Source organism: Aythya ferina, assembly GCF_964211825.1.
Source record: "Aythya ferina genome assembly, chromosome: 6".
Classification (NCBI taxonomy): Eukaryota; Metazoa; Chordata; class Aves; order Anseriformes; family Anatidae; genus Aythya; species Aythya ferina.
The window spans coordinates 25,677,411-25,703,922 of NC_140303.1; the positions used below are offsets into that span (position 1 = coordinate 25,677,411).

The 26,512-nt window shown below is 42.3% G+C and overlaps 1 protein-coding gene across 1 annotated transcript in view; it reads left to right on the top strand.

Moving 5' to 3' along the window:
* The first annotated feature begins 6,107 nt into the window (after positions 1-6,107).
* SNX4 (sorting nexin 4) overlaps positions 6,108-26,512 on the top strand; it is a 33,039-nt gene continuing 12,634 nt past the window's right edge. The window contains 8 exon segments of the mRNA XM_084523715.1: positions 6,108-6,170; positions 6,172-6,276; positions 7,220-7,335; positions 16,111-16,249; positions 16,326-16,475; positions 17,571-17,618; positions 21,511-21,566; positions 25,683-25,755. Of these exon segments, the coding sequence (XP_084379841.1) occupies positions 6,123-6,170; positions 6,172-6,276; positions 7,220-7,335; positions 16,111-16,249; positions 16,326-16,475; positions 17,571-17,618; positions 21,511-21,566; positions 25,683-25,755 (735 nt within the window). The 5' untranslated portion in view covers positions 6,108-6,122.

Genomic DNA, 26,512 nt, shown 5'->3' on the forward strand with positions numbered 1-26,512 from the left:
GGAAAGGTCCAAAATTGTTCTCCATCACTTGGTTGTCTTTAAATCAAGCTGGACATCTTTGTATGCACTAAGTAGTCTTAATGTAGAAGGGATGGGTTGACCTGAGTTACGACAGCTGAGGTAGGGTTGTTTAGGAATAAAGGACAAGCAAATGTTTAGTCAACTTTCAGAAAGACATTATTTTCCAATCGGAATATTGAAATTGCAGTTTGCACGATGGTTTTATTTGGGTGACCTGCCAGCTCTCTTTCTGGCTTACAGCATTTCAGCATGCCCACAGCTCACTCAGGCTGCCAGCTGGATTTTTCAAATGGGAGCCCTTCTGCGCGTTATGAGGAAGCTGGACGAGGCCTTTGCTGGGAACACCACAGATTATTCATGATCAATGGGAGCCTCCTTAAAACCAGGAAGGATCCCCTGCTGTGCCGGGAAACTTGGAGAGAAATAATGTCCTCAGCAGGAGCCCAGAGGGGCTTTAAACAATGGTGGACATTGAGAAAACACGCTGTACAGCTTGGAAGTGTGAGTGCAGGAAGGCTGAAGTGCTGGATATTATTTGTCGAGCCGCAGGACCTGGGAAGCCAGCAGGAAGCCTGAGCAGCATTCCTGCAGCCAGGTGCCCAAGCCACGGGCAGCAGGGAGATTTCCAGGTGCCCAGTGCATCCCAGACAGCGTCTGGGCCAACCCAAATCCTCTGTGATGCTTCTCCATTTATGCAAAATAATCTTAGGGAAAGATCTGTGGCCTGAGCCCACTGAAATGAGAGGAAAGGCAACAGCTGCCCCACGTGGTGGTATCTTTACAATTTACAGTTGGGTTTCTATGGGAAGCTCTGCGAGGGGAAGCTCTTGGCAATGATGTTTGTCCTGCTCTTCCTAAACAGCTGTACCCACCCTCCAATAAGGCTCATTTTCAATCTGCTTAGCTGAGGTTATTGTAAGCAATCCTCAACTGCGAAATAGGAAGAAGATGGGGCTGGGAGCTTGTTTCTTTCCTAACGCTGTGGTGTCACCCAGGGTTGGGTGGGAGCCCCCCCAGCATGTGCCCCACCAAACAAGGCCTTTCTCTGGCCAACAGCTCCTCTCCAGAGCACCTGCCTGTTTCTCAGACCTTATCCAAGGAAAGACTGCAAACTAAAAATCCACCAGAATTACTTGGAGCAAAGTTAGCAAGAACTCTGGGATTTAGCCTGAAGTGTCTAAACTCACGTTATAGAGCTTTGCTTCAACGAGAGAACACAGTGACCTTTGGAATAAGACACTGGGGAGGAAGAAGAGATAAATGGTTATTTTTATTGTTGACTTGTTTATGCCTTTTGGTGTAAATTCCCCTGCTTCTCTATTAGTGATCTGGACAACCTCATAACTCAAGACGTACTGAAGGCTGGATTTAAGCTGAGCAATGTAAGGTTTCTGCAGGGTGGTTTTTAAGTTGCATTGTGGGAGCAGTTTTCCCTAAGTTCTCGTTTAGGAGCTGGAAGATATTTACTGGAGAAGTAAAATAAAACTGTGGCCACCTGAAACAATACAGCATATATTTAAACAAAGGTTTCAAACTGCCTGGGTTTCCACTGCAGGAGGCAAGGGTCTGCAATCCATCAATGGGTTGGAAGCTCTCAACGTGGACACTGAACTCCCCTGTGCAGGGCACCATCATGAGCGACTTTGCCAGACCCCCAAAAAGATGCTGGGTTTACTTCTGCATCAGAAAGTGTTCCTTCAGACCTTTTGATTGTTTGCATGTTGTGTGACCTGACTAATATCTGTTGAATTTTCTCCTAATTTTTTTTTTTAATCTGTTGATATCAGTAGAAATCAGTGGTGATGCTGAGTTCCAAAGCTTTGGATAAGGTCCATGAGTATTTTTGGTTTGAGAGGTTTGTTCTATACTTCAAAAATTTCAAAGGCAGGCCTAAGCACAATGGCTACCTGACTGGATCAGGGACTTTGCTTCTATTAGTGAGCACAAATCCATGCTCATACTCTTAATTTATGTGCATGTATTGTGTGGTTGTATTGAAACATCACAACTACTCAGTTGTGTTACAGACAATTAAACCTGGGAATTTCAGTGTCATCACTCCTCAATCTTATAAGCATAGCATTAGTTTTACTGTGCCACCAGCAGCAGCCACCTGAGGAGGATGTGCACCCTGGAATGCAGATCTGATTCAGCAGGCATCCTCATCCTGTGTTCATAAGGACACTGGCTCCAACTCTCAAGGGTTTAATAAATTCAGATGCCATTGCCTGGTGGGAGCTGAAGGCATTTGTCATAGAATCACTGAATCATAGAATCACAGAATCATAGAATGGTTGGGGTTGGAAGGGACCTTCCAGATCATCCAGTCCAACCCCCTGCCATAGTCAGGGACACCTCCAGAGGTGATCTAACTTCTCCTAGGCTGCATACAACAGGCTTCTTGACCAAAGGTGCATCAAGATTAAGTAAATGCCTAATTTGCTTATCTCTACTGTTTACAACATTACTACCTTGTTGTTGTTGTTGTTACTCTTGTTCAGTTCTGAAGCAAATTGTGTATTTGTTCCTGTTAAGTTTCAGGTTTTTCTCACTGCTTTCTTTTTGCTGTTTTTGCAGCTACTTTCAGTTATTTTTGATTCATACTGCTGATGTTCTTGTCCAGATTCTTCCAAAAATGTGGATTAGTTTTGACTCTTTATCTTGTATGCATAGATGCAGTTCTGCCATTGGTAAAGTTAATGGAAAACACTGCTACCAATTTATATTGCTTTCCTCCCCTCCCCCCCCCCCCAAAGAACACCCAAATCTCTTTTCCACTCTCCACTTTCCTTTCGATGAGTTTTTCTTTCTTTGAATAATTAACTAAATATTGCTTTTCTACTGTTTAATGGCCATTTCACACAGCCATTTAGACGATATAGAAGTATGTCTACGAGGAAGATGGACCTATATGAGGTAAGGATTTCTCTTTTATTCTTTTTGAACCTACTTTTCCTCCTTCCTCCCACACTCTTCCATGCTAAAGCAGCTACTCAATTGTGGTACTTTCTCCATTTCCCCTCTGTGTTTTCTTGGGTAACCTACACAAACACCTTTCTCTGCTCCATCCATACCAGTGACACCATTTGCAGACAGACACCAGGGTCTTCAGTGAGAATCAGGCTTTGGAGACCAAAAGAACAACAGCTGGAGGCCTCCGGTTAGCAAGCACCTTCAGCTCTGAGGGAATAGCTAGCAGAGGGAGGCATGAACAGTTTGACAGCCTGAATCATGATCTTTGTATTGTGAAATTATCATAGGATCCAGGAGCCTGAAGCACAGATCAGAAATGTGCCTCTGAAGGGAAACTCCTGACCATCCTGCTTTGGCTCAGGGCAGGCACAGACTGGGGTTATTTCAGCAGCAGCTGAACTGGGAGGTGCAAAGGGTGCCCAGTCCCAGGGAGCTGGCTGGGGGAACCCTAAAAAACATCCCCTAAAATAGATATGGAATGGTTGCCAGGTCTAAAGAGAGCCTGACTGCAAGAGTGGTTGTGTCTAGCTTTGAGGGAAACACTAAAGCTTATTTTGACCAAATAGAAGTCTTGGAAGTACTCTTAGAAGCACTACTGTGCTGAAACCAGAGCTGGCTAAGGTTTGGGTGCCCTGCCATGACACTGCACTGAAAAAATACCTTCCCAACCTGGACACTGGTGATAAATTCCGACCAACTCTCAGCCTTTCAGGTCCTTCAGGAAAAGTTGTGCGATCGGCTTGTTAGACCTGGAGACATTCTTAACTGTTGAGTTTTATTCAGAGGTCTGATGATCACCCAGATGGAGAGACCTTTCACTTTGTCCCAGTTTATCTGTAAGAAAAGACTGTTAGCCCACTTTGCAGGCTGTGTGTGGGAGAAACGTGGCTCAGGAGGAGCACCCTGTACAGCTGTGGGGCCTTTAATGCTTACCAAAGAGCTCTTTGTTGCATGCTAGTTTGTCATGAGGACATCTCACACTTCCCTTTAATGCTCCCCAGGATATAATGTACATGAGGGTTTCCCAGGCAGTAGGTCATCTTGATTTGGATACTCTTTCTGGTACCCTTTTCCAACGTATGCAGTGAATTCATTCTTGTCCAAATCTGTACTATGCCACGTCTCTACTTTTTAGGAGTAATAAGAAAAATCAAAGCTGAAAATAGTTTTTGAAATGACTGGATGTTACAACTGCAAAATATTACTGTATGTTATTGATAATGTTGTTTCCATAATAAAAATATTTAATGCAAAGTATGATATCCTGTATGAGCTTCACATAAATATTTCCATTACGTTGCTGATATGGATCTGAAAAATTTCAGTATGCACATCCTGCAAATGCGAGTGTAATTGATACAAGGTATGTATCTTAATGTACATCTTGAGTAAACATAAGAAGACCATACCCTAATGGAAAACAGACTTTGTCTTACAATGTGCAATCATGCTTTTACATCTAAACTGGACTTTGGGTTTAGAAAACAAATCTTAAATCAATCCTATTCAAAGGACAAACCAGAGTTCACATATTTGTAAAAAAACTTTTGTTCTAGGCAAGCCTTTTGTGAAAAAGCTTGGGAAACTCCATCCAGCTACAGTGGTGGAGGGGTGGGAAAAGAGGTATCAGTTCAAACAATCTGAGGAAAAAGTTGAATAAACACTGAAGACAACAGAATAGAAACCAGACGCCAAATATTCATTCATGGGATCTTCAAAGGGGATTTTGTGATTTATTTTAATTGTTGTTGAAAGAGAAAGATTAATTTTTGGATGAAAAATGTATGCAAATTCAGCCCTGGTCAATGATAAAAAAAAAATGGTTCCTCATTAAAGCACAAGAAAGCAAAATAAAGAAACTCATAGTATCAGTTCTTCAGTCCCCTGAAGTGGCCTTTAACCTGGGTTTGAAAAGGGCAGGTAGGAAAAATAAAAAAAAAAAAGCTACAAAAGTATATTAAAAATATGCCTGAATCAAGGCACAAATCTGGTGCAAAAATGGAAAACCTTAGGGGATCGACGAGGCATCTCCTGAGAGTCTGAAATGAAGTTTGAACTACAAGGGGCAGATGGGAAGAACCTCTCTGCCCAGTTTGCCAGCTGGACAAGGACTGTGTGGGCACCGTGGGGTTCTGAGGGAATAAACCCAAAGGCTGTGATAAAGGTATGGATCTGTCAAACCCAAAGGCTGCGATAATAGTATGGATGTATGTTCAGGAGGAGCTGCTGAACATCCCTCTGAAAAGACGGAATCACATGAAAGCACGGTGAGGGCTTGTTCCTGCTCAATGAGAAGAAAGGAGATAGCTGAAACTTTTATTAAATAACAGCAGAGACTTCCCAAAAGGTGAACTCAGGGGATTTTAACTACTCAGGTAACTCTCGGGTAAGCGTGGTGGCGGCCTGTCCATGACAGGACAGGCTTCAGGCACAATGGGAAGGGAAAAGCCTGTCTGGATTTCACAGCACCGCCTGAAAAGAGCCCATAGAGAACACAGGGCAGAAGAGAGGCTAAGTAAAAGCTAACAGAGCATGGAGTCCTTTGGTGCCTGTAAATAGGTGATGTAAAGGAGTAAGAGCAGAAAAATAACCGGCTGGTGGGTTTTACAAAAACGAAAACAAAATCGAGCTGCCAAATGTTAACAAACATCTCATGGGAAAGTTGACAGCTAGTGAAAGTCTGTAAAGCAAAGTGGCGAGTTGTCTTGCTACAGAGGTCAGCTAGGGATGGATGCTGCATGGAAAACCCGTGTGAGTGCATCAGAAACTCCTCGATGACCTGAGCACCAGGAGAGGCAGGCAAGCAGCACCTCCGTGGTACAAACATCTAACTGGATGAGGACGAGCGCAGACACGACCACCCAGGGGACAGCTCCAGGCCGGTCCCTGCGGAGGGGAGGCACGAAGCAGCTTCAGGGCGAAGCGGCTGAAGCCTCTCGGTGCCCGGCCGGGCCCTCCACGAGGGGACTTGAGCAGGCGGCCGCGAAGCCGGGGCAGGGAGCCCGAGGCCCCGCCGAGCCCGGCGCTGGAGCCCCGAGCTCCGGCACCCGGGGCGGGCCGGGGCAGCGGCGCCACCTTCCCCCGGTGCCGCCGTGAGCCCGCCCCGGCCGCTCTCTCTAGGACCTGCGATGAGTTTGCCCGCCGGAGCCGGCCTCAGCGCCTGCGCGGAGGGAGGCGGCCGAGCCCCTTATCCCCATGGAGAGCTCCGAGGCCGAGCCGAGCGAGAGCCGCCCGGAGGAGGACGGCGCCGCGCCCGGCAGTGAGCCCCAGCCCCCGGACACGGTGAGGGTGCGGGGGTGGCGGCCTCGGCCCGGCTGCCCCCCGCCGCGGGGCCCTCGGCCTCGGCGCGGCCTAGCCCGGGGGGCCGAGCACCGGCCTTTCCTGAGCGCGCTGCCCGGCCGCCTGCGCCGCCGGCCCGGGGAGGGGGCGCGGGGCTCGGGCGGAGCGGGGAGGCCGGGCCCGGGGGGGAGGTGAGGCCCGGGGGCTGTGCGCTGATCGCCGAGGGGCTACAGGTGGGAAGAGCCCTGCTCGGCTGCTGCTCCGAGCAGGGGGTGCCAGCTTTCCGTGGTGTTAATTGTAATTATTATTTTTGGCTTCTCGGCCTGCGCCCCCACACCACGGATTGCACAAAGGGATCGGTCTCCTGGCTGGGTTCGCCTAGGGGGTTCCCGGTGCTCTCTGCTTGCCCGGGGGGGCATGCGGTCCGAACCCACTCCTGCCTGGTTGTGTGGGAGATAACCATCGTCCTCGCTGAGATTTAAAGAATAACAGGGAAAAAACAGGGAAATCTCATGCAGGATGTCCTCTCCTCCCTGTGGAAGGGGAGTAGGGGCTGTGTGCATCTCAGGTGTTCAGAGGAGGAATTCACTGGTGGTAGGGAAGTGACTGGGTAGGAGAACTATTTGCATTAAAAAAAAAAAAAAAAAAAAAAGTTACTTTGTTACTTGTAGGAAAAATATTTATTCGTTCTCTGCCTTCCCGGCTCCTGATGACTGAAGGTGTTCAAAGCTGTTTGTTGACTTAGTTTCATCCCCAAAGCGGGTTTTCTGTGTTTGTTTGCACATGTGGCACAAAACATATGTATAAAACAAAACACTGCCAGAGCCTTTATTCTGTAGAGACCTGCTACTGAATGATAGTGGTGTGAGGAAGGGGAGGTAGGGTTAGTAGCTTTTGCTTTGTGTTGCTAATATTACATGAATCTTTATTTTTCTCCTCTAAAAAGATGGAAGACTGTTTAGCAAAAAAAATGGAAATCACTGTTTCGGAAGCAGAAAAGCGGACTGGGAGAAATGCCATGAACATGCAAGAAACATACACTGCTTACCTCATTGAGACAAGGTGGGTGATGAGAACTTGCTTGCAATTGACCTGGATGTGCCATTCCAAACCCGTTCTCCCTCCTTACCCCATGAAAACATTCAGGTACAGCTGATGAGGGGGTTTAGTTGGTTTATGATTTGTTACGTGATAACAACGTGCTCTGGAGGAGTTTTTCCTGCAGAAACCTGGCATCTGGTCTGCAGTTCAGTACTAACACTGGTTTTGCCTAACTCTGCACTGTAACTCTACATCTGAAGCTAGGTGGAAAAATGTGTGCTCGGAAGGTATTGCTTTAACACAGTGTCAACAACTGGGTTGGATAAATTTATATCTGTATATATAAGGTTGTATATGCAGCTTGCGTGTGAGAGAGGTTGTGCTTTGTGGTCTAAAGTAATGGTTAGACTTGTTTGGGATCACAAGGAAATAAAGAAGTCTCTTGACTTAGGTCATGTGGTCAGAATTTACTGCTCCACTAGTGTTTGAAGTGTATGTGGTGATCAGATCAAGCAGAACTCCTTGTAAATGTTCTAGGGTAAGGGTTAATTATTTCCTTCCTTCATACTAGTTTGAACTTTCACTGGAGAATTTACTGCTTTCAGTCCTCTTCTGTTAGTAAGATTAATAATACCAAGTATGGTTAACACACCCAGTACCCAAATACAACTCACAATTTTAAGTATTGAGTAGTGAACAGAGCTTAAAAATCTTTCTTATAGCTCCTTCCCAAACAGTCACAGATGATCCTGCACAACAGGAGTCAGGTTATTCAGCTGAAGCAAGGATTTCAAATTTGCCTTTATTAGGAGTTTTGTATGTGTCTTCTCTACATTAACAGTTTTAACTGTTGGGCCTTGCCTCAGGAATGATGGGCTGTATGGATAATACTCTCTGAAATAAAAAAGTTTGAACTCTTCACAGCCTTAGCAAAATGCAGCCTGAGTTTTCTAGTTGCTAGCTCAAGGGCTTCTCAATTTGTTTAGCTGATGAAGTGTCGTAGCAGCCGTACTGACCATGGTGCAGACCTACGGGGATACACTTACTGTATTTTGCTGAACTTCATACTGTACTTCTGCTTTGGATTTTAGTTGTGTTTTTAGAATACTGTAGCTCTTTGACACTTGTTGAGATGTTTTTAAAATACTTTTACAGTGTATTGATATCAAAGACCAAATCTTCTCACATAGCTAATGCTATTTTTCCTTTACTGGTATTTGTAAGTGAGAAGGGAAGGAAATTGGAATCACTGGTATCTAACTGTGATATGGAGTATACTCTGGGGGCATCTTTATGCAGCCCTAGAACATGCTGACTGCATCTCCTTTCTCAATCATCCTTACATTACTTTAAACTCTCTCCTGCTGGTCTTTCCCAGTGGTTCCTTCCTAGTGGCAAAACTGTGTTTCGCTGCCTAGATTGCCTTCTTTCATTACGATTTATTTTGTTCTGTGGTCAGCAAATACCAAGACCAATTACATGTTTGTCACAGCGCTATTGAAAATGTGGGTTTGTCACATCTCTAATAAAATAGGTACTCTATTCCTTTTGCTGAGAAGGCAAAATTTCTTGCATAAATATAATTGCTGGCTATTAAATGAGCTTCCTGCTGAGCCTGTAGCTGTAGGTGGGCTTCACAGCAATTTGTCTGTGGGTAATAGGATATTTTGGAGCTGAAGAATAAAACTCAGTTTATAGGAATATAAAAGGACGACCGCTTAATGGTTGTGTTACACTCGTGTGAACTGGGTTTTCGCTGTTACTGCTATCTAGGATTTAACTCTGATTTGAATCGAAGAGTTGTGTGCATCTTGGTGAATGAGGCACAAGATGGGTGCAATTAAAGCCACCATATATTTGTTACAGAACAGGAGCTGACTACTTCAACTTTTAACACGTTAGTTTTGCTAGCTCAGACAAAGCTGTTTTCAGAATATAATTGATGATGTTGCTTCCTTTTTCTTTTCAAAATGAGAAGATTTATTACTACTCTCACATTTTCATGTGATTTGTTGATTTTTTTTTTTTTTGTAAGTGATAGTGCACCTCGATGTAGGTTTTTTTTTTTTTTTTTATGAGACAAAACAAACTTCACTGCTGTAGACCACCGGAGTCTCAGCAAATTCCAAGGGTCATGCTTCCTGAAAGCATCTCCTTCAGTCTTGGTTTACACCTTTCTGCATTAGCTTAGTGGATTTTTGTGGTGAGCTATTTCCGTTCAATTAGTCTTGAAGTCAGTTTGTTTCCCAGCTTCCGTTAAACTATACGGTTATTTAAAAATAACTCAGCTCTTACATTCTCCCTGTGAGAACAGATGAACACTTCCACCTCTTTGTGTGAAATGGCATTAAGGGAAATACAAATTCTTATAATTAAGATGTGTAACTAAATATTCCTTCTTGCAGTGCAGGTGCTCAGTGTATCATTCCCTTCCTATAAGGGAAAATGCAAGTATCCAGGCCCTCTAAATTCACAATTGTTTGCTTATTAGAAATTTAGGCATCTGTGTCTCATACCAGAATCTTCTTCAAGCTGCAAGAACTGAGGTGGTATAAAACTGAGCATTTGTCTCCCTGGCTCGTACATTCTTGTTCTTTGTGACGGGGCTGAAAATTTACCACGATATAAAAGACCTCTAAATGCTCTGTGTTGATAAACTGCAATTTGTTTGGTTTAATTATAGTCCATACAGGGATGCCTTTCTTTCCCCATACTCCATAAACAGCTTCTCCTGTAGTAGTAGGGCACTTCATCAAGCTAACTCTGCTTCTGTCCTTGCTGGCTTTCAGATCTCTAGCCTTGTCCTTGGGGTGAAGATAGTGAATGTAATTATTTTTTCCTTTGTGTGTGTGGCTTTAGGAAAGAGTAACACAACTTTGTGCAGCTTGGTAGTTTACTACATGAAGACTACTCTGAGAGAAATGGGCTTGGAAACCAGTAGCCAGCTAGGTCAGAGTTCAGTGGCACTGATGTAGCACCATGGGACTTCAAGAATTTATCCCTTGCTATGCTTTCTTGGAGTTCCTTTCCCAAAGTCTCCTGTTGCATGTTGCCCAGCATGTGTTTCCTGGGGGTAGCACAGAACAAATGCCCAAAGGGGCATGCTGTCTTCTAGTATAACTGCAAAAATGCAGTTTTCTGCTCATTGAGAGCCGGGAATATTGTTTGCTCCATCCAAAGGAAGTGTTAGGAAAAAAAAAAACAAAACAAAACAGGAAAAAAGTCTGAATTCAGTATGAGGCTTAAACAGGGAAGAGTCAGGAAGCTGAAAAAAGATGGAAGAGTTAAAACTCAGTTTACTGCTGGTTTTTACTCAATTGATGTTATGAATCATTAGCCTGCCTAGAAGATGTGTATTTTAATTAAAAACAGCACTCTTTAGCTGATGATATTCATGATGAGGTAACTTGTTTTTTGGTCACCTTCTGACAGGAGAACTGCCTCTTTGCCTTACAGCTTGCCAGGTACCTTTGGGTGACTCACAAAGTACAGAGTCGATCTGTAACGATCCTTTTTCTGTTTGTTGAGAGGCCGAAATGCATAGACCGTTTTTAGATATCGAATGGAAAAGGCGTCCTTGGATGGTATTCGTCTTCACAGAGCGTGAACGTTGTCCACTGCAGGGGAGTGGAAGTAGCTGGAAGGTCAAAGGCTGAAAGCTCAGGTGCTGCCTCCCCAACCGAAGCGGTGATTGGCTTTACAGGGAAATAAACTAATGTATTTCCTTCTCTTCTGATTTAATATTTTGCAGCCATTCCTCCTTTTATTGCATTTGGAATTGTTTAATGGCTCATTTAAGATAATTAGTTTTAAATGGCGAATGGGAAGAGGTTAATTAGATGGACTGAAGTTTTCACATTGGCACGTCAAATTAAGGCAAATGAACGCGGCTTTTGGAGTAATGTAATTTTCTAATCGCTTACGATAACATCAGTTATGAATGTAAAAGCTGGAGGTTTCAATTTTGTCTTTTAATTTTTTTTTTCAGGCAGGTTGGTTCATTCAATGAATAACGTGCATTGTTAAAACTGTACTTAGAGGGGAAACATATGGTTTTCCTGCCTGAAGACTGTACAAGTATTATATTGTGTTTTTAAAACCAAAACAAATTGAGAAGTTTGACTGAACGTCAACAAGTGATTATAATCTTAATTGAAACTGGTCTGCAGTACTTGTATTTAATGGTAGAGTTCATAATGTGGTCTAAAAAATTAGATGGTAATGAAGGTATTAAGTGTAACGAGTACTTTTGTGGATTTCCACTTCCTTTCTGGAGCGGTGTTCCTGGGGAGAAACACTCTTGTAATTGGTGATATTTTATGGTCTCATAACGTAGCCAGGTGGGGACATTTTTTGGTGCAATTAAAAAAAAAAAAAAAAAAAAAGGGATTTCTCTCATTGTGCTTGCCTGTCCCAAATCCATCCTTGCAGTTTCAAACTCCTTTTTTTATTTAAACCTTGTTTAAAAGGCAGTTGTGTGGATGTAGGCTTATAATTGAGGGCTGTCCAGTACTTTCCTGCCGCAGCTTTCCAAAGAACTGCTGCTCCTGTCCTTTACTCAGCTGTGCAGTCTTGTGCAAAATCTGGTTGCTTTTACTTTGTCAAAGCTTGGGTGGAAGGGGGATTTTGAGCTAGTATTAATAACTTTAAAATGCATCTTAAATGTATTCAGATGGGTGAATTGGAGAAGCATAGCTGCTTTTTTTGGATGTTGCACAGCTGTCCTGTTGTCTTCCCACTGCAGCTGCTACCAGGGAAGTTTCACTGCCTCTTGGAGAACAACTGGGGTGTGTGCTGCCAGGGCAGAGGCATCAGCAATCCCCATCGTGCAGAGAAGGCAGAGTGTAGTACATGCATGGAAGACTCTTGCTGAGGTGTACTTTTTACTGAGGTGTTGCTTTTTGCAATGGGAATTCGGGCAAAGAAGTACTGCAAAAGAACTGCAAAAAAAGAGCAAACTACCCAGGCAAGTTTGGCTTGCAAGGTTCTCTAGTAGTCATCTAAACTGCAATTTAATCTATTTCTTCAATGAGGTTTGTGTGCCCCTAATAAGAGCTGTAAAGCTTGACTAACTTCAGTTTAGGGTAGCCTAGCCTCCTGTACACAGATCTATTTCCTCAAAACAAACTGGGGCTGGGCCTTCAGCTGACCAGACTTCAGTGTGGACAGGGAAGATGTGGTGAGCAGCGTGATCTGTGTGGCATCATCAGTCTGCTTCCTTCCTGCTTGAGTTCTCAAGGCCTCTCTTGAACAAAAAACTAAAGTATCAGGGTCCCCGTGTCACTGCTGTGGTGGTACGAGTTGGCTGTGCCTTAGGGCTAGGTATCTACAGAGCTGTGGTCTTTCCCTGCTGAAGCCCTGCACTTCTAGACAGCTTTTCAGAAAAAAATTAATTCCTATTTAATCTCTTGATTCTTTTTTCTTTTGGTGGGTAGGCTGAGATGTTACTACTGATTACTGTGTTATTTTTTTTTTCCTTTTTAGATAACAAATGTGTTGTTAATTCTGACAGGTAGAAAGCTGGTGTAGCAGGCTGCTTGAAAAAGCAAAAAACACGCTTAAGACTCCAAATGGTTTGTCTCTGTGGCTTCTAGTGTATAGTTAACTCTGCAAAGCAGCCATGAAGCATTAAGGGCATAATTTACACCGGAGCATTCTCCTGTCAGAAGGCTGCTCTCTCTTGCAGTGACAGCTTACTGATGGTGTGTTGACCTGAGCCATTGCAAGTGATAAATGAAGTGCTACGCTATTAAAATATGCGATGATCCTATTGATGTGTTTGCCTTCCTTCAGTATTTGTAGGAATGGATGGGAACCTGGAATATAAGTGCGTTCTCTTCTGACCTGCAGTCTGTGTTACAGATGTAGAGGACACGCTCTTTATCAAGTAGACCCAAGTGTATGAAGGAACTTTAAATTTTATAAATAGATTCTTCTTGATTTCATTTCTCTTTCTTCTGTTTGTAGCAGAGTGCTTTTTTTAGTTCTTTTCCTAGACTTGTGGTGCTAGAATTAATGACAACAAATGATGATAGGACTCTTAAGTGCAGGAATTGAGAGTTTTAAGGAAAACACGGGTCAAATTCTTCATGATAAAGCTGACTTGGCAAAGATGGCTGTGGGGAGGAATGGCAAGCCTGAGCTGGGTATGTGAAGGCAGATCAGCTATGGAAAACAAGTGACTTAACTTATTTATGTTATTATATTGGTATGAGAGTGCTATATTGAGACCGCTTCCAAATGCGTGCTACCAGAATTCAGGATAGGTCTTTTCTAACATCTTGTGAAGCTGTACTTCTAAAGAAGAGCACTTGAAAATGGAGTAGGAATGTCTGGACCAGAAACTTCAGGCAAGTCTCTGCTGGACACTGCTGCCCTAGCAGTAGGATGTGTCTGCAACGTGGATGAACCCTTCTGCAACACGGCTGCATTCTCAGGGCTGGCCTGGCCAGTGTTTTTATTCTCTTCCTATTCCTGTCTGCTTGTGCAGTATGTTCTCAGGCAGGGTCTACGTAATCCTGTGGTGTATTGATGGTGGCAGTCTTGCTTAAGTGTCAGCAATAACCCATACAGAAGTGGTGCTCTTGAAGCCTCTGTTGTAAGTCCGTGCGACTGAGTCACAGCTGTTGAAGTTGGAGATCTGAAGGTTCCCTAATTCTGAAGTACTTCAGTGTGAGTGTCTCCAATGGTCAAATTATTTACCAAATCCTGCTGGGAGTTTCTCTTCTAGGAAAGGCAGGTTTGCATCTTCAGCTTTCCGCCAAGCAACTAATCTACTGGGGCCTGATAGCTTAATTCCTTATCTGCATAAATTAACCTCTGGCCCAGCACTAGTACAATCAGCAAATAGGTGCTTTTCAAGAATTGGATAACTGAAATGTTTGAATAATGCAATGTTTGTGTAGCGAGGAATGCCGCGCAGCCTGTCAGCCCAGTGCTGAGCTAAACGTATTCTCCCCAAAATATCATGGTTGTAGTAACGACTTTGAGTCAAAATACTCAGTAATAAGGAAATTCTTCCTACAAACATACAGTAGGCTGTTTGCAGTGTGACTTAGTGGCTGTCAGCGGTGTGCTGGCCTTTTTTTCTAAGTCAGTCTGAAACAGTTTAAATCTGCAGCAGTTTAGGTTGAATTGTTTTTATGAGTATAGCCTTGTTCTTTATTCTTTCTCCCAGTGAATTTTCTTCCTACAGCTTCAGTTACCTTACCCATGACCCTACTCATTTTTAAAAACTCCTATTGTGTAATTCTGTATTATATTACTTCAATCTCAAAGTGGAACCATAATTTATTTTTCAAAGCAAGAGGATATAGAAGTGCTGTTCCTCTCTAGTAAGAGTTCAGAAGGATGACAAAGACTACCTCTATTTTTTTAGGTGTATCAAATACATGGGGCTGCTCTGGGGCAGGGTTGTTTGTTTTTCAGTAAGGTCAGTAGAAAACCAACCTTGTGGATTTAAGAATAGCTTTAAGATACCAAATGATACGTGATCTCTTTAGATATCTTTAAAACTTTAGTCCATGAAGTTCTTAAGAATTCAAGAGCTACGTAGTGTGAAATAAGCTGTGGCCACAAATGCAAATACAGGAAATCCCATTTAAATGAGAACTTTACTCTGCAGGTCTTCATAGCAAAGAAGTCCATGGGGAATGGGTTGCCCAGAATGGTCGCAGAGTCTCTGCACTTGAAGATATTCAAAACCCAAATGGAAATGGCTTTGAGCAACCTGCTTTGAGAAGGAGTTAGACTACAGACCTGCAGATTCCCTTTCAACTTCAATTACTCTGTGATAAGCTCATAACACAGTTAATATTATTCCATACAGGGTTTTGCCAGGGCTTCGTACGTTAAGGAGTCACTTAGTGTAAGAGCTAAGGTAGGCATAGGCATTGCTGGTTTCTGTGAAGTGCCGTGTCTGAAGGCTCTCTGTCTATTCTGGCATATGCTAACTGCCAAGAGGTGATCCATCTGATGCTTATTTTAGGATATTGCAAAGATTTTTGGTTGCTTTAACTGTCTTGTATGAAGAATTATTTTTTTCAGGTTTTTAGTTACTCTTCAGTCCTATAAGATTCCACGATTTCTTCTTTTATAGTAACACACAATTCTTTAACCCTTGCTGGATGATGTTGGCTTTGTGTTCAACGAAATGTTCAGATGCATCAATTTTGTACCCACATACTGTATCTTGAGCTAGGTTATTAGACTACGCATCCTTCCTTAATCCTTACATGTGAAAAGAACAAAAGATTGGAAGTGCTTTGAAATTTGCTCCTTTTTCTTGAAAACAAACAAGCCAACAAAACTTTAAAATTTCATGCTATTTCTCTTTTGAATTATTCTGGCTGTTACAGATGATCTAACTTCTGTCTTATGTGGAGACTCTCCCAATGAATAGTAAATTTCTTCTTGCAATGCACTGTATCCTTCAGCGATTCATGAAGTCATGCTGGCTCGGAGCCTAACACTGTTCCAAGACAAATATATCTAATTCTATAGTGCTGTGAACTAAGCCACTTGTATAACTGGACTGTGACCTACCTGTTTGTGGTGTGATGAAAATGCATTGACTTTTCCTGTGCTCCTGGCATGTGCAGATGTTTTGAGTGCTATCAGGAAGATATCAACATGATTTGTCTTTTAAATTGAGTTTGTAGACACAAAATTAAGATTAGATTATGAGCAAGTTATGTGGTAATCGTCACTGTGAAACTATTTTTAGGTTCATTGCTGATGGTGTGAGGAAGAAGGCGGTAGCTTACTAATGTTCAAACATGCTGTTTTATTTTTCAGGGCTGTTGAGTCCCAGAATGAGGGACAGTGCTCCCCAGTGGACTCCCTGTGGCGACGTTACAGTGAATTTGAGTTGCTGAGGAATTATTTGTTAGTTACCTATCCACATATTGTTGTTCCACCTTTGCCAGAGAAAAGGGTAAGGAAGCTGTGGCTGCAGCCTGCTCTGTATTGTTTCTTATTTATTTGCCATTAACACTCTTCTTTTCAAATAGGCTGACTTTGTTTGGCACAAACTCTCAGCAGATAATATGGATCCAGATTTTGTGGAAAGAAGAAGAATCGGTTTGGAAAACTTTTTGTTACGTGTGGCTTCTCATCCTGTTCTTTGCCAAGACAAAATCTTTTACTTGTTCTTAACACAGGTACAGGAAAATGATGTACTTTCTAAATATATATTTGTAGTGATCATTTATTTAAGATAATGCCCTTTTCCTCTTCCCTCCCACTGTCCTGTGGCTTGTTCTGTGTCTAGGAGAAAGATAGACAACATTAGTACACTTGTTTTAGCCAGATGACCCTTTTCCACCGTAATAGCCTGTTGCAGTTGTACAGTTGGCCTTCTAATGTACCTTATGGCTTTATTCTAGTCCAATTTTAAGGCTTCTAAGAGAGAATTTTCACCTCTTTCGAACAGCATATTGAGAAGCTAACGTGTTGGCTAAGAACTACTCCAGGTTTAGTCCTAGGAAAGCTAGCTTGTTATACTGCTGGCTGCAGAGGGTGTACTGGCGACTGATTTGCCTTTTGGTTGTGTGTGGTTTCTTTCACATTGCGTTTTAAATTGTGATCCTCTCCTATGTTATCCCAAATGTTGTGATCTGATTGTTAGCCAAAGCATTGCATTCCTGTGGTTTTCAACTTTGGGCGTTTTTTGTCTGTGCTCTGATCAGAGATTTCCAAATAGTGGGCTGAACAGAGATGTTTGCAGTAGCACAATAGAGTATACAGATGAAGTAGTATGGGTAGCAGTATGGAAGCAGTGGCGAAACAGCTACTACACATGAGCAAGATGACTGCGTGCACAGTAAACAGGTGACTTCAGTCACTGCCCGCACGTTTTCTCTGTGCTCTGTCTTAAGCTGCAAAGGTCCTTGGTGCAGCTGATAGTCTGCCGGCAGATATCTACCCTTCTTTCTAAAGAGTTGAATTTTAAGTCTCTTAGACAAAGCTGGGTAGGCTTCTCCCTCACCCCCAGTTGATAGAACGTGGTACTGGAACACCCTTACGTGATGAAAAGAGAAGTTTTGGTGGGAGGTTAGTGTGTAGGCAAAACATAAGGACATGTTAACCTGGGTTCTTGAATTGAGATGGGGAGGGTGCCTGAGGCAGGCCCCAAGCCCACTGGGAGACTCGTCTTTCGGGTCTGATATGGGCTTGGTATAGGGAGTCGGGAAGGCTGTGGCACTCCTAAGTCACTTTAACAGTACCTTCTTTTCTTGTGTGTTATTTCCTTTTAGGAAGGCGGATGGAAGGAAATGGTGAATGAGACTGGATTTCAGTTAAAGGTAATTACTGTAGACATTTCTTTTGTGATTTGTGACACACAAATACTTCAGCAAACATTGTAGGCTATCTACAAAAGGCTATTTGCTGTTAGAATTAGTTAAAGGCATTGCTTTAAGTATATTTATAGCTACAAAAAGTGGTGTTCTTGGCATGTAGTAGGTTAAGGCTAAAATTGTCAAGTTCTGTAAGAAGTTTGTTAAAACGTGCCTGTGTTTGATGCCCAGCCTTATAATTCTGCTAGTAACGTGAATTATGCTACTCAGAAGCTTTAAAACTAAGGACTGTGAGATCGTAGCAGTGCTTTTGTATGTTGTCAACTTAGCTTAGTATCAATTTAAAGGTTGGTGTCAGATTTTAGCTGGTAAGAGATACAAGTTGTCTTTGCTTAAAAAAAAAAAAAAAGCAAGAGGAGTGTGAATTTTAAGTTTCTGTTAAGGACTAAGATGGAATGGATGTGGTGCCCCTTAACTGTTTAAGAGGAGCACATCTTGAAGTAGTACTATCCACGTTGACATCAGTGAGTTCCTGACTTGGTAATCTGGTGGAGGACTAGAGGAATAAATGATCAAAGATCTCCTGGCTGGACAGGATACGAATCAGTGAGAAGCTGGCAGATTGCAGGGCTGTGCATGGAAATGTTACTGTATGGGTACAAATACTAAGCTTTTGTTTCGCTGTAACGTGATCAGCTCTTAGGAAATCACAACTGGGAACTAGTTGGAGAAAGCCCATTTTTTTTCTGAATAGTGAGAACTGAAGAAAATCACTGGTGCTTATCCTCGGTGTCCAAACAACTTTGTTACTGACACATAATGTTGATAACTTCACTTGACAGTAACTCCCTCCTGTCATGGCAGGGCTTGCATTTTGCTAGTCTTTGTAATGCAACAATGTCAAGCTATTTTGCTAGTCCACATGCTTTTATTTCAGCTGTACTCAAACTTCAGAAAGTTTGGATTGGCAGTGTGTGTTCAGGAGCCCATGTGGTGGAAAAGAAAACTCGTAGAGGAGTGCTGAGAATATTTGAGTACCAGAAACCATATTGCAGATCTAACAAAAGATGAGTGGTCTCATTTTCCTGTTGGATTGGATTGTGGATATAGTTTTCTTTTTCCAGTTCTTGTTTCCTTAAAGAAAAGTAAATTTGCAAAATTCTGGGGAGAATCTTCTTTCCTTTTTTCAATGTTTAAAGTGTAAACCCCTCAGATTGCCTGGTTATTTAGCATTACACTGGAGGACAGAAATCTACAAATGATTCACTGCATGTCTAGGACTAGAGTCAGACCACTGGCTTAAGCGCTGCTGCTGTCTCTGCTGCTGCTGAATTAAAGCAGGATGTGTGCTTGGTCCCAAAAGGTTTGAACCAGGCTAACTTGACTTTAAATTAGGCATTAATGCAGTGTCGCTGGGCATGTTACAGTTGAATGTCAGTTTTGGAGGCTTTGTTTACTCTGCTAGCCATATCATTAAATCATGCCTTTCCTCCCTTCCCCCCACACTGAATTTTGTTCTTTAGGAGATTTGTCACTTGGACCCTTCCTGTAGGGATGAAGAAATAGTGGCAACTATTCTTCCCTCCCTCTTTAGTTTACTTAAACGATTATGGCATCCTAGTAGGAATTAACTGTCTGAAACCTCCTTGCTTGTACTTCATTTGGTGGGGTATTACCTCTAAAATGCTTGTTCATATTGATCTTAAATCAAGTTTAAGACTGGACAGATGTTTTTCTAACTGCATAACTGCGTGGTGCAAATGCTCCAAAGTGGTGTGTGGGAGTTACCGTGCTGTTAATGGCAAGAAGGAAATAATCCAGCATAGTGTTGTGCACCGGCAAGGTCTTGGTTCCTGCCTGACAGTGCTTTTATACTTGCTGAACTCTTCCTTCAGAGCATTGCATGTCTGTAACAGAAGGCAGCAACCTGCCCTGTAATTGTAATGTAGGTAGTGATTCTCTTCAGGTATAAGTCTGTTGAATGTGTACTCTGTCCTTACAAATATGAATGGCTTTGGTGCCTGCCATTTGAACATAAATACAGTATTTTGTGAAAACTACCTACAGGAAGGGGCTCTGATTAATGACAGCATAATGAGGTAGTGTTTGTACTGCAAGAGATCGTGTAAAGAGGACATATAGGCACATCTGCACTGTCTGAAATCTAGCTGGCATGTATATTGTCTTGTGGGAGCAGAGCAGTGAAGGCATAAGGCTGTACAGGCATGTGGAGCACTCTGAGTAAACACAAAGCCTGGGCTGGGAGCTGGAGATACTGCGGGGCTTTGTGTGCCTTGTGCTGTCTTCGTTGTGCTTCTCAGCCCTGCCTTTCTCTTCACTTTGTGAGGTATTTTTAGAGGAGTGCTGCATTCAGCAGTGATAACGAGCCTGTTTTCTTCCAATATCTCTCAGTCTTACAGATTTCATTTATTTGCCGTTCAGTTTGTAGATTTTTTATTTTCTGATTGCTTGCTGGGAGAAGCAATCTGCCATCCTGATACAGGACTGTTGTGGTGTAAAAGACTTCCATCAGTAGCTGTCAGCTCAGTTGCTTTTCTCTCAGCTTAGATGCTGTCCTAAGTGCCCTCTGAATAAGGAGGTGGTTCCAGGTGGAAAGAACTTGCAGTGATACTCAAATACAGGTATTTTCTGCTCAGGCTCCATGCAGTGGGAGGTGGAACAGTCTCAAGCAGTGCTTGCCTCCTCAGGAGAAGTTGCTGAGAGAGCCCTAAAGGAAGGACTTCCCCTGGTTTGAGAGGACGCTGTGTTCTGTATGCTGTAAAATTCACAGCAGCTCTCCAAGTTCTGAGTTGGCTAAACCAGTGCACAAAATATTCCCATGCCGTATACTGGCACTAACAAGTACTGTTGGAGTAACTCACTGCTAGCAGTTGTGACACAGTGCACTACAGGAGATCTTGAATACCTCAGAAGGTATATTCTTTTTGTTCTTGCACTGGAAGGAGGGTTGTTTTGATCAAAAGTAAACTTCAGCCATTTTACATGCACTGTGGTTTGTATGTGGTATAACTGAGCCTTGGTGAAGCTGTATGTGAAGTGCCAGAAACATTGTAATGTGGGACTTCAGTGGATGAGGCTGAGATGTCTCATCTGGATTTATATTTATTTTTAAGAGGAAATAACCATTGCACACTTATTAATGCTCAATTAAACTTAAAAAGCCAACAACCAACCAACCAAAAAACCCCACCTTCTTAGAGATATTTCCTACTGCTGTTGCAGTCGCTAGTAAAATGACATCTCAAAAAGTAGCCAATTAACATTATAATTAGGTATGTACTTTCTTCTGTAGATACCTATATATATTATAGAAAAGAACATTGAAATTAAAATAGTTCAGTACTGATATACAAATCACATATTTTCTCTAAAGCGACTCATAAAATAAGAGAACACCATATATAAGGTTTTGATTTCACCGGGGAACTGTTCCTAGTAATAAAGAACATACAGAGGTCACTCTACCACTGATTTTATTTGGTTTGAAAAATATAAAATAGTTTGTCCATATGGTCTTATGTTACCTAATTGCTTCATCTAAGAAGAATGTAAGGTTGTGTATCTTAACTCCATGATTTGTATAGCATTTTTAAGAAGGGACTGTTTTTGTGGGATTTAGGATTATACCTGCTTAGTATTAGTGGATACTGTTTACATCCTAATTCGCAAAAATATATTAGTTTTCTACTTTTTATTAAAAAAAAAAAAAAAAATCTGACATGCAGGGCAGCTAGTGTCAACTTGTTCAATGTCTGAAGATTAAAATATGCCAGGAAGGCAGGACTTTTTTCTAATGGTGCTGCCAGAAGGCTGAGATTTTTGTCACTGGAATTTAATTGCATTAAATTAACAAAGCTTTTTTTTCCCCTTTTTTCAGGCAGATTCCAGATTAAAAGCTCTTAATGCAACATTCAGAGTGAAAAACCCAGACAAGTAAGATTCCACATCCTTCCTCCCTCCCTTTCCCCTTTTCAGTTACAACTGTAACTTCAAATGACAGAATATTCTATCTCCTTAGAATAAATTCAGAAAAGAAAAATGATCTTTCTGCATTTTAATTCTTAACAGAAGCCCAATAAGGAGGCAGTGTGAAAAGACTTGATAAATCCTATTTCTAGAAGCAGGAAACTTTCAGAAAAATGCCATTACTTCATGTAAAATGAGTCTTTCCTTTTAGCTAGAATAAAAGGAAGGGTTAAAAAAGACCCAGAAAAATAACCTCTTAATATTTGTTTGCAATGAAACCTTTCCAAACATGAACAGAGTACAGATTGATAGTAGGTCTTTCCAAAAGTGTACAATAGTGTACAATTCTGGATGCACGCACGCTGGTGTTGTAGTTCATAGCTGTCTTCAAGCTGCCAAATTTCACAGATGCTCTTGGAAGTCTTGAGGTCAGTTGGGCTCTGCTGCAGCTTAGGAAGCTCAGAGACAGGCGCTAGAGGTATCTGCTGGATCAAAACCTGGAAGTACAAGGGGAGGATCATCCAACCCTAGGTGATGTGAGGAGTGTAAAACGTGAGTTTCTATGCCTGCAGGTGTTGGAAACATCAGGATGCAGCAATAGGATCAGGAGATCTTGCTGTTAGCCCTCTATATACATCAGACATGCATGCAGCGCCCTTTTGGGTTCATCTGCTGTCCAGTAGTGGCAGTAGGACATGCTGTTTAGGGAGAGGATGTGCCTGACTGCTCTCTGCTGTTCTGTTCCCTTTGTACTTCCCCAGTGCCCGTGGGTGTCATATGAGGGATGTCAGAGGGCACACACCTAGATGTCAGTTAGTAGACTTGTCTCTGAACCGGTCCAGTCCCTCTCTTTTGGAATTTGTTGATAGTGTTTGTTTCTGCAGCCTTCTGTGGCAGCAAGGAAGCTTTTAGCAAGCATTTAATATGTATGAATGCTCATGAATGAGATAAAAGATGGTAATTCTCTTGGTATTTGCAGGTGAAATTGCCCTCTTTTTGAATGTTTCATCCAATATCTTTGTTTGTGACCAGCGGGAGTTTGTTTTTCCAGCTTTCGTGGCAGGGAAACTGCCAGTAGTCTGCTCATAGATAGGAAGGGCTGGTTAATGCCGAGATGAGAAATTTGCTGTTATCTTTCAAGGTAACTTAATGTTGCAGAAAGCAAAGCTGTTGTGAGAAGTGGCTTGGTAAAAAGCAGGAGAAGAGTTAATACAAGGAAAATAGGAGGAATGGCTTGTAACAAAAGCAGTCTCTGAGTATCTAACTCAATAGGGACTTCACAGTACTTGAGAGATACGGCGTGTGCTTTCTGTTGTATTCTGCCAGCTACAAAACTTCCAAATTGAACTTTCAGTTACAACAGCAAGCAGTTTTAAGAGTTGCTGAATAACTGATGAGCGTAACTTGTATTTGTTTATTCAGGGAGAGCCTGCATGGCTGTGACAGGAGGTGCAGTGCCTTGCTCTGCCTGGCATAGCTGTGCTCGAGCTGCTTGCAGCCTGACTCCTTACCCTTCTCCATTACTTCTGGTTATGTGAGTGGGTGGTAAAGTGGGTTCAACAACCTCACCAAGCCCAAACAGAAGACGTCCCTGCTGTGTGGAGTGGAGGCTTTCTGGGTACAATCAGATTCCTGAGCCGGGAAGGGTCCCGGTGAAAAATTGCTGCAACTCTCAGTCCAGATTGTCTTGCGGTGCCGTGGAGCTGTGCTCCTTAGCTTAAAGCGATGTAAGGAACTTTAAACAGCTGAAACGATGCTGCTCCAGGTGATCAAATGCAAACCTCCTCCTGTGGGAAGCAATTAAGATCTTTTCTGATGGAATTGTATGGTGATAAAAACGTGATATTCTGGTACTTGGAGGTAAATTTGTAGTTTCTCTCCTACAGACTTCGCTTAATTCGGTCTCATGGCACCCATCCTCTTGTTCTCCTTCTGTGCTTTGAATCAAAACAATAGCTCTCTTCTTGGTGAAAGATTTCTTTAGAAAACACTAAATCCTTTCCTAAGGCAGAATTAAGAAGGCAAACAAAAAACCCTGCTGAGTAAAATGCCTTCTACTGTAAGTGAAAGATTCTTCTTTGTCTTTACCATAAAATACTTTTGAGATGAAACTCACAGAAACATAACCTGATTTGTTCATCATTTTTATCTGAAGTTCTACTTAATTGCTCAAACTTCTTAAACATCTAGGCTGTTGGTAATGTTGCAGAACCAGGAAAACCAAGGGAAGAGGGTCAGGCTTGCTAGGCAGTTATTGAGTGCCGAAACCAGGTCTTGGTTCATAATGCAAAAACTGGTATTTGTAACACTTGGCCTTCAGGGAACACTGGGCAAAAAATAGCATCACTTTGGTTTATGCTGTTATGAAACAACAAAAAGAAGACAGCTTGATTCTAAGGTGACTTTTTTTAATGTACTGGCGTAAGAGACAACGTACGGCTGCTGGAGCCCAGGATACTGAGAGTTCTCCCGGGTTCCTGACCCTTGCCTTCAAGGGAGTACAGCATTCCTGAAAGCTTTCTTGCCACAAAACAGGATAAATAACACTTTTCATTATAAATTTCTGGAGTGGAAAAGGGAGTCTTCCTGAGCTGAAGGCATGCTTTTTAATCTTTTGTTCTTAGTTCAATTATTTCAAATATCTTCACTGTTTGTGTCTGCAGCTGTCTGACATGCTGCCCTGGTGCATATTTTATAAAGTGTAAACTGAAAAGATTGCTCTCTAAACCCCACTGTGCAGATCAATGACTATATTTATTTTTCCCATACAGCTTCTCTGCTGGCTTTTAAATCTTTTTATGTACTTTAACCCTGTGTGTGTCATAATCCTATAAAAGATGCTCCTTGGAGATCAGAAATACTAGAAATGGCAATAAAGCTTCTACTTCCTGAACGTAGGGAGGAGAATGTTCTAGGGGAAGACTTCCTGGCAGGGGAAGAAGAGGTGTTAAATGAAAAACCCTGGAATTTCATACTTGGTCACCCAAAGCAAGTGACCTGACTCATTTCAGTAAGACCTCTTGGGTACAAACTATTCTGAAATACAAAGCCTGGCTGTGTGCATGCAGTGGGTGGAGGAGTTCAGGTGGTTTTTTTTATGGTTGAACATCAGCTTTAGAAGGTTAATTTTAGTATCTCATTCTTTCATTCTAGTTACATTCTTCGGTGTTTGTTTATTTTCAGATCATTGTTTAGTAACTTAGGAAGCCAGAAACAACCTTACCTATCTAAAAGAAGCATGTTCTTGTGTGCCATGTGCTTTCAGAGTGAGTTGTGAGTTGGATTTCAGTGTAACAGGGAGGGTTTATGCATGAGTGGTCGCTGCTGTGGCTTAACTGGTCACTTGTGACTAGCACAGATGTGGTGACTGACTCAGCTTTCTAATTAGGATGAGCCAAATTGTATCAACTGAAACTACCACCAAGGCTTGATTGGGGTGGCTGATAAATGCCTGTTGCTTTCAGCAATGTGCACGTGAGCACTCCCAACGAGCTGCTGGACTGGTACCTTGTGAGGCTGTGGTAGCCTGCTTGCTTTTAGCTTCAAGCAGCTTCAGTTCTCAGTAGGGTTTCGTGCACAGCTAGTTACCGTATACCTTAGCCTTACAGGCATTGTGATAACTATGAAAGCTTCCTTGAATTTCTCAGAGGCTGTACTGATAACTGGCTAGATGGCAGCTTGAAAGCAAATACCTTTGTCAGGTCAGAAATGCTGAACCATATTACTTCATAAAAACACGTTCACAAATTTCGGCTTGGTACTTATTTTAAACTTTCCTATTCACTAACACTTATTTTTATAAACCCCATAAAAATAAATTTGTAATTTCAGTTCACTACCTATTTCATAAAATGTCTCTTAAATTGATCTGAACCTTCAGCATTTGCATTTCAAAAACAGTAGTCAGCCAAGTGTTGAGGTTGTTCGTTTTAGGGAAACTAAGCTCTGCAGTCGCTTCTTTAGGAGTCTTCAGCGTAACCCGGGCTCTGTCTTGCTGACTGTAGCGTTGTGGCTCTATCTTGCATTCTGTGAAAGCTTGCTTTCATGATAGCTAATGATGTACTATCTGTTTCCTGCTCCCAGGAGATTTACTGAGCTAAAACACTATAGCGATGAACTGCAGTCTGTCATATCACACCTTCTGCGAGTCAGAGCTGTAAGTATTTCCCATGTGTGTCGTGACAAACAGGGTAATTTATTTATAAGGCAGAATTTCTTGTTTAGTCAAGAGAACTGGTATACGTGTTCTAGAAGAAGGGCAGTTCTGCCTCAGAGAGCCCAACTCTCAAGTGTGGGGCAGGAGATGGGAAGGGGAGTACTGGCTTCGTGCAGATTTTGGGGAGCCGGGGTAGAGGTGTGTGGGGGAGAGTTCCACATAGGACAGTTTAGGTTGATTTGTACTGCTAATCTGCCCACCCTCCCGCTGGTCGCATATCAGGAAGAGGTGTTTTAAAGGGGACCAGGATGTCCACTCAGCTGGCAAGTGGCTTTTGCTGTATGTCTGCATTAGGAAGGGACCCAAAACACAATTTTCTGGTCAGAAATATAAAACTTTGTTTTCCAGAACTTGTAGTATGAATTATGCATGCTTCCCAGCACAGTTTTTTTGGCTTGTTCTTCAGTCTCTGAAGAATAATGTTCTTTTTAATGATGAGAACAACTATGTCATGCATAATATACTGTGGGTTGACAATGGAAGATGTAAAATTAAAAAAAAAAAAAAAAAAAAGACACAAAAAGTAAACAGGAAATCACAATTCCAATAAAGAGGAGCATGATACTGCCTTTTTAGTATGCTTCACGGAGATTTAATTTTTGATGAAAACTGTGCTGTGGGGAAGGTTGGTAATTGATTGCCCTGTTGAACTGAGGTACATGAGAGGATTAATCACTGGTATTGTACTAACAGTGCC